Consider the following 12,064-nt stretch of genomic DNA (forward strand, 5'->3'; position numbering starts at 1 on the left):
ATTAAATTTAGGTCTGTGTTGATGATAACATAAAACCACAAACTTTAGGTGCATGATTTATTTGAATGAGTAAACAAAGTGGATCCTCACACTGAGATGACTTCATACAGAGTCTAAGGATCCTCACTTCTACGTAAAAATAAAATAAGTTTATAAAATTTGAATTAATTGCTTGAAAGCATCTTGAAATCATAATATATATATATATATATATATATATATATATATATATATATATATATATATATATATATATAATTTTATTTATTTATTTTACATTTTATTTTTAACGTATTCCCCTTTTATAATAAATTAAAATAAGAATTTACTACAATTGTACCTGATAGTACTGTAGTAGTTCGGTCCATTCCTGCCACCTTGTGGATAATTCTTATAGTATTCTATATAACAGAACAGGGACAAACATTGATTCTCATGAAAATGCACTCAAAACTTAATACATGCTTTTATTCATGAGAAAACAAATCTTTGTAAATATTTCAGATTGCTGTTTTTTTATTTTTTTATTAAATAAATAAACAGACACAAAACAATTACTGCAAAAGTTACTGCATTTAAATTTCTGGAGTAAAATATTGTATGTAATATGATCAATCCAATTACTTGAAATAATCATACATTTCATGTTTCATCCTAAGAAAATTAATGTTTTAACCCAGCCACGTTGTCTCCTTTATTATTTTGCATATGTTGTTGTCAAGTAATTCGTCTTTGCTATCCAGCCTTTATCAGTGACGTGCGGTGATGGCTAAGAGGCTAGGCACTGAGTTATGAAAGCCAGATTACCTGATTTATTGTTTAAGCTAATATAATACGTAATAACAGTGAACGTTACGCACAAGCGCGGCATATCAAGAAATGTACAAATCAGGATGTATCGTGTACTCTCTCTCTCGCTCTCTCTCTCACGCACGCACACACACACACACACACACACACGCACACGCACACGCACACACAAGCGCGTAAACAGTGAATGATACGCACAAGCGCGGCATATCATCGGCAATATCCCACTGAAGTCCAAACAGCGTGACTGGTTGAAAAAAGCAGGCAGGGATAGCAGTACAGCCGCTGATTGTTAGCACAGCCACATAGCCAATCTTTTCTTACATACCAATCAGTTTGATGATCGGATAATTTTTGGGCCCTTTTGCTGTACTATCTAAGGCTGGCGTAGACCGCCCTCTTGCAATTAACTCATATTTGGAATTAAAATCGAGCTTGGAAAAATTTCCGTGATTACGGCCGGTGCTGTCATTTTGATTTTGAATTTGGCGGGGATTAGGCATGTACGCTAGCTGTGGTGTAATGACGTTAGCTACGCAAATGTCCAGGAATATCTCGATTTTAATTGGTCCATGTCTGATACGTAACGGAGATGATTACGGGTATAACATATTTACGTCAAAAGGCACAGCAGATTTGTGCTTTTTGCCGTACATGTTAAAGAATACAGGATCGAAGTGCGCATGCGCAACATTGGTTTTCCGCTTGTCGACTGCAATGAATCAGTAAGCAGTAAAAGCACTGCTTATTCTACCATTTGTTTTTTGTTGATTATGCGTAACTGCTACATTTGTCATCATAACGTCTAAACAATTGGAATAACACACATATTGCATATATAAATCACAAGAATAAAAAGTTACAAATACAAGTTTATTATTTAATAAACATTTTATTTTTGAATTTTGGCAGGATAGTGCCTAGTTTGCCTACCCAGACCGCACGTCAGTGGCCTTTATGAACTTGACTTATGTATGTGAATTCTATCTTCTTGCCCAAACATAATGTCACATTTTACAATATTTTATAATGCAATGTTACATTTTTGCTGTAAAATGCTGTTAAATCAATATCTTATGGTCATGGCTCCAGGAGTCTGGAAATCATGACATCATAAGACTCCATAAGCTCAGAATTGTGCCAGAACACAAGCTCAATCAAATCAGGCTGTGCCATAGCATTCTACTTTTCAGGGTCATGCATCCACTGAAGACCAAAAGGGGGCAGTCTTGACCATATCAAAATAGAAAATAAAACAACTATGACGCAGATTTTCGAAAATGATCCAATGCTCCAATTGCAGCACCTCTGCTCACACATTTATTATTATCATTATTATTATTAAATTTTTTTCTCTTTGTACATCATAGACTTTTTATTTCATGTTTGGATGAATTGTAGGCTAATCAGATTTGATTTGAACATGTTAAAACAGAACAATTTCCGGAAAATTGGCAAAAAGAATTAATAACCTCTTTTTAAGTCACACAATAGAGCCATGAAATACAACTTCACAAATAGCACTTCATCAATGACAAACTTTACATAGATCTTTTTCTCAGACATTCACAATAATCTCAATCACAGGTGGGTAGCAGCAATTCAAGGCCTAGGAAAATAACAAATAAGTTAAAAACATTAATCAACAAAGAATCACTTTATAGGTGAGTCAAGGATTTCTTCATACTCTTGTCTTTTGCTCTTCCCCACCCAGTAAAGCTTTACAGCTGTCAGCACAACAACACTGATGATGATGATGAGCCCCCCAATGATGTCATAGACGGAGGGAACCATATGTAGCACAATAAGCTGCAGAAGCATTGCAACAACAATCTCCACATGCTGAACAGTGCTAACAAGTGCAGGATGGAACTTATTGAGGGCATAGTAGACCCCCAGAAACGCCACAGTAGAGCAGATGCAGATGCCGATAAGGTAGCCCCAGGTGTCTCCATCCAGTGGAATGATGGGCTCCTGCAGGATGAACATAGTGGACACTCCCCACACTGTTCCTGTCCAGCCAAAGGTGAAAAGTGCCATCCACATACTCACCTTCTCTTTGATTACTCGGTATATGATCATAGACAGGGCAGCCATCAAGCCTGCCATAACTGTCATAGTGTAGCCAAAAGCCTCTTTCCAGAAGCCCAGAGACCTGTGCTCTCCTACAATGTTGGGGATCATGACCAAGCAAAGACCAAAGACACTACTGACCACAGTCACCACATCTGTCAGGCCCAGTCGCTCGTCAATAAGTAAAAATGCCAGTATAGCGCTGAAAACCGTTGTGGTGGCTCTCCACATGATGGTGCCATTGCTGGGTGGCACAATGGCAAAGGAGGTATATGCACATGTGATGGAGATGACATTGCACACGCCGTAGAAGAAAAGCCGCAGTCTGTAGCCTTTGGGTCCAAAGGGCGACTCCTGGTAGTAAAACACCACCGTGATTGACAAAACCTGGATGACAGAGCGGATAAAGAGAAGCTCTAGTGATGGGACCCTAGAGCGGTCAGAAGCCAGACGTGTGAGGAGAGCCACACAGCCATGGGCAAGAGCCGCCCCGAATAGAGCGCCCCATGTCTTACGAGAGGCAAACACAGAGGCCTTCCCAAAGCTCTGCAGCTGACCTCCGACACCTTTATCCTTTTTATCCCCAGGTGTTTTGGACTGACTGTCTAGAGCACCAAAAAAAGTCCTGCCTGACTTACTGTCAGTGAGATGCTTTCTGTCTGAGGTCTCCTCAACAAATGTGCTGAAGTCTTCAAAGGAAGGAGCATCATCATAGCCTTCATCTCCAGGCTGGGGAAAATGAGTGGCGTATTTGACCATGACCGTGTTGGGATGGATTTGGACTCTCTTTTTAGAGCCGAGCAAATGCTTTGTTGGTGACTCGTCCATTTTCTTACAGAACCAGATTTCAAATAGTGCCTGGATATGAAGGAAATGAGTTGCATACAGATAAATGAGAGATATTTCATGACTCAAACTGAGCAGTTGTATGTATTCCATATCACAACAGCAATGTTTTTAAATGAATGGAAATTTCAAAGAGACTTTCTGGTAACACCTTATTATAGTTCCATTTGTTAACATTAGTTAACAACATTAGTTAACACAAACTAACAATACTTTTACAGCATTTATTCATCTTGGTTAATGTTAATTTCAACATCTAGTAAAATCAAAGTCAAAGGTTGTATGTTAATATTAGTTAATGCACTATGAACTAACAATGAACAATTACAACATTAACATTACAACATTACAACATTAACATTAACAAAGATTAATTAATGCTGTAAAAAATATATAGTTCATTGTTATGTCATGATACCTAATGTGTTAAAGGGATAGGTCACCCAAAAATGAAACTGCTCTCATCATTCCCTCATGCCATGGCAGATGTGTATGAGTTTCTGTCTTCTGCTCAACACAAACTAAGAATTTTAGAAGAACATCTCAGCTCTATTGGTCCTCATAATGCAAGTGAATGGGTACCAAAATTTTTAAGCTCCATAAAGCACATAAAGCAGTAATTCATAAGACTCCAGTGGTTAAATCCATAACTCATATCTAAGTCCTTTTTTTATTTAAAATTCAAAAAGATGCAATGAAAGTGAATAGTGACTGAGACTCTCAGCCCCTAACATTCTTTCTAAAATCAAATTTTCGTGTTACATGGAAAACATAAAGTCAAATGGGTTTGGAACAACACGGGGGTGAGTAACTGATGAGAATTTTCATTTTCAAATGAACTGCCAAAGGGGCACATTTTTACACATATACTTGGTGAAGGGCGTCATGTAGACAGGAATTTGGTATTGGGTCATCAGAAAGCTATACATTTATGTTCAATTAAAGTACTGTGGATGCAATGGTAAAGCTTTATTGGGGACATGGTACATACAGTAAGTGTTACGCTTGGTTCGATTATTCAGGTAATTGGCGCAAAAAACAATGTAGATGGCATATAGCATGGAGCAGGTTATCGGAACACGTTACTCATGACACTCAGGATTTTATGAATGGAGCGGACGCACGCTTTCAGTCTCGAGTACTACACAGCCCGAAATACATACTCACACCCTTCCCTTTATTCATATCCCAAATGACATACATGATGCAAGGATAATACACCTTTAATATGATAAATGATCTGATTATGATAGATTTAATCAGATAGGATAATATCAGGTGCGTAATGACTAGCCACATAAACATTAACTCACCTGACTTCTCAGATAGTTCTCGCCATTGAAGATCCTAGAATTAATTTATTAAATCCTCAGATGATTGCTCTTTTTTGAGGCAATACGTTGTCTTTCCATGTCCCTCTGTATTTGGAAACGTTTATAGGTTTGTCTCGAGGAAAACCAGGGAACCACCGCCTCCTGTCAACTCACAGTATGTTCACAGTGGGGTTTTTTTCTCAGAATGCTGAAAGGACGTCTGTACATGACTGTGAATTGAGTCTGAGATATCAGGCGAGCTGCACGCGTAGACTATGATGAGGAGAATGAGGAGAAACGTTGGCTCTGAGTGTGCGTCATTATTCAGCTGATGCGTGTCATTGACGCAGTACAACTTCACCTCTCAACCTCTGAATCAAGATGGATAACTCTAGCTTATGGCATGTACACCATTAAAGTATCTATACAAATGTATTAATAGAAATTTATCTAGAAAATTTAAAACACGTTATGTAATTTCAGTGTAAATTAAGTAGCCGAAAATTACACACAATTTCTCTGTTAGGGATACAAGCCTGGCTCATGTCCTGAGACACTATCTGTCGTTTATCACTAACAGACCATAATCAAATTAGTGTTAAGCCACAACCTAATGATTTGTGCAGATGCAGAAACTTAAATTAATAATATTCAACAATTAGTTCCAGTCCTTAAATCTGATTGGACGAGAGACATTCCAAGATTGCTGATGTCCAAGAACAGCAGCACTCAGACCCTTTACTGTTTATCACTCCACACGTTCATGGTGTTCTAAACTAAAGTGTAAGAGCAGCACAGATGTGTAAAAGAACTAGATGTGTCTCTTTTGATTTAACCCTGTGACATTATATTTCTCCCCTTTTCTCCCCAATTTGGAATGCCCAATTCCCAATGCGCTTTAAGTCCTCGTGATGGCGTAGTGACCCGCCTCAATCTGGGTAGCGGAGGACGAATCTCAGTTTCCTCCACATTTGCCTCCACTCATGTGGCTTGTTGAGCTCATTACCGCTGAGTCATAGCGTGTGTGGAGACTTCACACTATTCTCCGTGGCATCCACACACAACTCACCACACACCTCACCGAGAGCGAGAACCATAGCGACCACGAGGAGATTACCCCATGTGATTCTACCCTCCTTAGCAGCCAATTTAGTTGCTTAGGAGACCTGGCTGGATTACCTTAGCATAACTCTGGATTTGAACTCACGACTCCAGGGGTGGTAGTCAGCGTCAATACTCGCTGAGTTACCCAGGCCCCTTATCCCTGTGACATTAAAGATTTTAGCCAGCAGGTGACAACAAAAGATTATTTTTGTGTGTTATGAGTGAGTTGAGCTGATGTTCATTTGAGTCAGCGTTACCAGTCAGTGAGCAGTTTCTTTGAAGTCTCAACCCATGATTGCTTGGATTACTACTACACTACAGCTAGGAAATACAATTAAAGTAACATATTTGGCATTAAGACTTATCAAAGCTGAGAGACACAACAGACTGTATAAGCAAATATACTCCTGACTGATACTATTGAATACCGGAATGACTGCTTTGGAAAGATATGAACAAACATCCAACATGGTCAAGGGGAGAATGGTTTCTATAGTGAATGACTCTTGCACACCGCCACCGGCAACCAAGAATACTAGGGAGTAATACCCCCCTTTTACACAGAGAAAGTAGGATGTATTTCACCAATAAAACACACACACACACACACACACACACACACACACACACACACACACACACACACACACACACACACACATCCTTGTTTCTCCTATAACTTGTATGTTTTTGAATTGGTAATGGCGGCTTTGGTGCATCTTTTGAACAAGCAATGACAGATCTGGATCCCAGGCACGGCTCATCTATGTCAACATATAGGGCAGAGCCCTCCCTAAATATTCATCCATTTGAAATCATAGATCCATATAATAAACTGCCATTAATGTAAATTGACAAATTGTATGTAAAACATTTATTAATTGTTTGCCCATAAATATGTTCAGATAGCTGACATATGTATTTAGAAGCAGGCCTAGTATACTTTTGTATTCTATTTTTAAGTCGTAATGTAGCTGAAAGCTCCGTTACACATTGTTTACAGTAATTCAAGCATGTGGGGCAGAGAGTCTGCTGTCCTCCGAACTCCACAGCGCCCCTCAGTTTTTCCACATGTAAATCTGTGGTCACATGATACTGCAATGAGCCCTCATTGAGACACTTTGTAACGTAGCCTACTAACATAACGCAGCGCCAACTGCCAAACCAAAGGAAACTTTAGTTTTGCTGCGTCCCAGGCAGTGTGACAGATTACGAACATGGCGAGGACTATCAATTAACGTGTGTGTAACAGCGTGCCATTTCTATTGCAAATTCATGAAAACTTGGGTATCAAATAACTTGGTCCTGACATGTCAGACATAAAAATAGTTTGGCAAACAAAAGATAAGTGTAGGCGATTGTATGTAAGACATTGTATGTTTTGTATGATGACAAATTGTATGTCAAAAAGCATTTGCTCTTGAAACTTTCTGTTTTAAATTTATTGTGATTTAAAACGTTATTATCATTATAAAACTTTTTTTTATTTTTTTTTTTTTATACTGTATACACATGTAAATGGCATGTAGATAGTTTTGTTTCTCTCCCTCTCCTCCCTGGGGTTCTTCAACAACATTTAACATTATAAAATAACATTTGATTTAGATTTTAAGATAAAGCATTCTTATGTAGAATAAAGCCTTGTGATGGAATAATGCAAGGACATCACATTTTGTGTTAGCGCATTTGTGAGTTGAACAATGTAAAAAAAAAAAAGAGAAAGAAAGATCAAGATCTGCCCCATTTCCTATTTTTTTTTTTATTTATTTACTTGTTTATTGAACTATTTTCTATAAGCAATATTACACTCACAATCATGCTGTATGGCCCTATATCAGCACGGCTGTGATTACCTACAGCACTCTGACTGTGGCCACGTACCAGCGGCAGAATCACAGCCATCCTGATATAGGGCCATACAGCACTATTGCTTGTGGGATATTGCTTTATTATTTCCCAGATGTAGGCAAAGTTATCACTTGATAAATATTTATTCTGTAGCCTATTGTTTATTACTATTTACACAAGTGGAATATGTTCATTCAATTTCAATCAAATGTAGATTTGTAGAGCAATGAATCCTAAATTAAGCAATATTGTGAAACGTTGTTAAATTAATTGTGCCCTTATAAAAAATGTAAACGTTACATTGCCCTTTTCAGTGTTTTAATACATGCAGTCCAAATGTGATCAGATTTAACAGCCAAGAACTGCGTCATTCATAATTCATGATATGATATGACCCCTGTGACTTGTGTTGCCATAATGAGGGGAGATCTCAGTGGGCATTTACCTCCTATCATCTGGCTTATTATCTGACTGGCTTATTATTTTTGTCTATGAGACACATAGACACAGTTATACTATCTGATTCTTCTTAAAATAAAAGGTTAATACAGGATTCATGTTAGGGTTATTTATTGCTGGATGGATTTTTGCTTTTCTTTGTAATATTGTAGTGTAAAATCAGAGATAAAGTATATTTCTTTGGAAAAAAAAAAATTATTGATAAAGCATCTGAAAAACAATATATTTGGTGGCATTGAAGCATGAATTAAGTGTTTTGGGTGAGTTACTACATTTTGCAGACATGGAATAGAGTTGTGATGTCCCATAACAGTTGTGACAATTAAACTTACCGTTTTAGAGAATGTTAAGACAATGTTAAGAAAACAATTTAGCCAAAAGTGATTGAGAAAAACTGTAATATATAATAACAAGGGCTTGTGAAAAAAGAAACACCCTGTTTCCAAAGTAACTATAGATAGTTCACTAGAACATGCAGTTCAGTCCAGAGGACCATTTATCTTCAGGTGTTTGTTCTTCATGCTTTAAATAGCCCATGTGTGAAGCTCCCTGAATAAACATGGCAATTTAATACATGCTATCAACACTACTCATTGACAAAGTAATTTCAGCTTTCTCTCTGCTGACATGACTGATTGGGTTCATTTGTTTTTCTTGAGACAGACAGGAAGCTTGATTAAATGATGTACTATATGCACCAGTGTTCTTTTCCATTGATTTCACAGATTGTTGGGGTGAATCAGAAAAATACCATCTTTAGCATCTTGGATACAGGGCATAGATATTAGCTGTGAGGATGCTCTGTCTCTGTCTAATAATCCTCAGACACCTCCGAGCTCCACTCAGTTCTGGTGTGGGGAATGATGGATGAAACTCATTGAGAGAGAACAAAGCCCTGGCATTCATTTGATTATCTCTGCAGCTTGGTGCTTTGGTGCACTTGAAAGACACATAAATGAGTTAGTATGATCCATGTGGGACATTTGTGAAATCAAATAATTTTGGTCATCTTTGTTTATTACAAAGTCATTACATTGTTTAATTTGTACTGCAGGTTATTCATTTACAACAAGCCAAGATAAATGGGAATTTATTTGTTTCTCCACTTGAAATGCACTGTTTTGTTTCACTTCACTAGTGTAAATACAATCACTGACCATGCCACCATTTTTCTTTTACATTCATTAAAGTTTACATGTTTTATGGATGATCACACAGGATGCACATATTTACATTAACATTAATTCTATGTAAATATTTTATTTTGATGATATAGAGTAAACAACACAGTTCTTAACATATAAGACAACCTTTAGGCTAACATCTTTTTAGGCTAATTTCTGTGAGCAGTATTTGTTTTGGATGGCAGCATGTCAGAGTAAATGGACACTTCAGTGCACAGTGTCTTTTAGGTTTATTGTTTCCTTAACAGCTTCTGGCAAGAATTTAAAAAAAAAATTATATTAGGTTTTGGTATGGTATATGCAGGGTTGGGAGGGTTACTGTTTAAATGTATTCCAATACAGGTTACAGAATACAAGCTGTAAAATGTCATTTTTAATGTATTCCGTTAGATTACTCAAGGTCAGTAATATATTCTAAATACTTTGGATTACTTCTTCAGCACTGGTAGATTTTTTAACTTGTTTTTGACTATAAAAATTCTGCCAGTACAGTACAAAAATACATGTTAAAAATACAGTCTCTGAAAAACATAAATATCTTATGCGGTGTTGTTTCTAAAACAAGATAAATCTAATTGATCTTGTTTAAAGGATTTTTAGATATGTTTACATGAAAACACTACAACAATTATCATCAAGAATATGATTTTTGCCCTAATATCAAAGGTCTTAATAGAAAAAATTTAATTATGATCCAACATGAATTTGCTTGATAAACATTATGATTGTGCCTGGTAACATGTAGCATTTCAGTTTATCAAAAAGCCGACAATTTACACAAGGTTTAATTATATTTCTTCTGCTCCAAATTGAATTAAAACTTCAATCTCTGTTTGCTTGTATGAACACATCATAAGAAAGTGTTTCACCGATGTTCAAAAGCACTTTGGATCACATCATTCCATCTGAAAGGACTAAATATTAAATGAAATAAATGACAATAAAATGCAAAGCAATCTCTTCAGTAATCATAATTGTGAATGTAACTGTATTCTAATTACAAATGATTTAAATTGTAATTGTAGTGGAATACAGTTACTTTTATTTTGTATTTTAAATAAATAATCCTGTTACATGTATTCCATTACTCCCCAAATGTGGGTATATGTTGATATATAGGCCTATGCTGATGAGAACTCTAATACATTTTCAAAGCATCTCCATGAATAAAGCATGGAACTGTGATGCCTAATGAATAATCTAGCAGATCATTATAGATAGATTATTATAGTCAGATAGACAAGCAGGCAGATATAATATAATATAATATAATATAATATAATATAATATAATATAATATAATGTTCGGGGTATGATTGTTGCACTAATGTTGGAATGTGGTCTGTATAATCTTGTTTTTTTTTACACACAATTTGTTTTTTCTTTTATATCAAAATGTCAAATCTTACTATGAGTGTTATCTTTCTCCATGTGGAATGCGAATGGGTTGGGGCACCCCATAAAAAGAAGGAAGGTTATTTATTTTCTTAAGTGTAAGAAATGTGATATAATGTTTCTTCAAGAAATCTTTCCTCACAGGAAGCTGAAAAATTTGGGAAGATATGGGGTGAGCATTATTCATTAGTGCTGGCTCAAGTAAGAGCAGAGGAGTCATTAGATTGATAAGTACACATCTACAATTCAAATTTCTCAAACAGATTAAAGATAATTTAGGGAGAATCATTATTGTTTTAGCAGAATTATTTTTTTTGCTTAAAATTTACCTCTGAGTCTCCTATTTTACAGAATTTCCACAACAATATTGATTCTGCTGGATCACTTGCTTTCCTGTTTGAGCCAGTCAATATTTACCTGTGCATGAGTAGTGTGTTCAGGTGTGTTTACAATATGAGATTTAGCATTTTCATATATAGTGCTACCATTTATCAAGTGCATTTGTTTACCCAGTGAAAACAATCTGTAAGAGATAGCATTGTGTACACACGCTTAACCATTTGCCCTGATACCCATCATCCTTACACACTACGCCATTGCAATGACAGTTTGGGGAGATCAGTTTGTTTCCAGACTTTTGGAGTGTAAAGAGTCACGCTGTGTAGCAGTCACTCCGAATTTTATGAATACATCCTTGATATAACCACCACACATATGTAGAGAACTATTTCATTGTGTAAAGATCATCATGCCAACAAATGGGATGATGGTCCATTCACCAAGTGTAATTCATTTCCAAGGCTGCAGGCAGAAAGAGGCAGTCTTGTTGAAAGAGGTGAAAAACAGTAGGCCAATGTCATCTCACTAGGGGAATTATACTGAATAGACTTTGTTATTGTTTCTAATTTTAGATTTCCTCAATTAAAACATCCTGATAAAGTGAGGGGACACCTGAACATAAGAGGTCACTATTTTATACAAGCCTGTTCCCATCAAAGAAAACCTGTCATGCTAGATCACCTTCTCATCTTG

The 12,064-nt window shown here is 36.5% G+C and overlaps 1 protein-coding gene across 1 annotated transcript; it reads right to left on the minus strand.

Moving 5' to 3' along the window:
- Window positions 1-523: 523 nt before the first annotated feature.
- Window positions 524-5,369, minus strand: LOC127649563 (solute carrier family 35 member G2-like). The gene is made up of 2 exons (XM_052134722.1): window positions 5,043-5,369; window positions 524-3,741 (listed from the first exon to the last, which is right to left on the minus strand). The coding sequence occupies exon 2, from the start codon at window positions 3,709-3,711 to the stop codon at window positions 2,464-2,466; it is 1,248 nt and encodes a 415-aa protein (XP_051990682.1). The 5' UTR covers window positions 3,712-3,741; window positions 5,043-5,369; the 3' UTR covers window positions 524-2,463.
- Window positions 5,370-12,064: the final 6,695 nt, after the last annotated feature.

Source organism: Xyrauchen texanus, chromosome 9 (genome assembly GCF_025860055.1).
Source record: "Xyrauchen texanus isolate HMW12.3.18 chromosome 9, RBS_HiC_50CHRs, whole genome shotgun sequence".
NCBI classification, from domain to species: Eukaryota; Metazoa; Chordata; class Actinopteri; order Cypriniformes; family Catostomidae; genus Xyrauchen; species Xyrauchen texanus.

Excerpts from the sequence above, each read along its gene's own strand:
- LOC127649563 (XM_052134722.1), bottom strand. The coding sequence starts at position 3,711 with ATGGACGAGTCACCAACAAAGCATTTGCTCGGCTCTAAAAAGAGAGTC.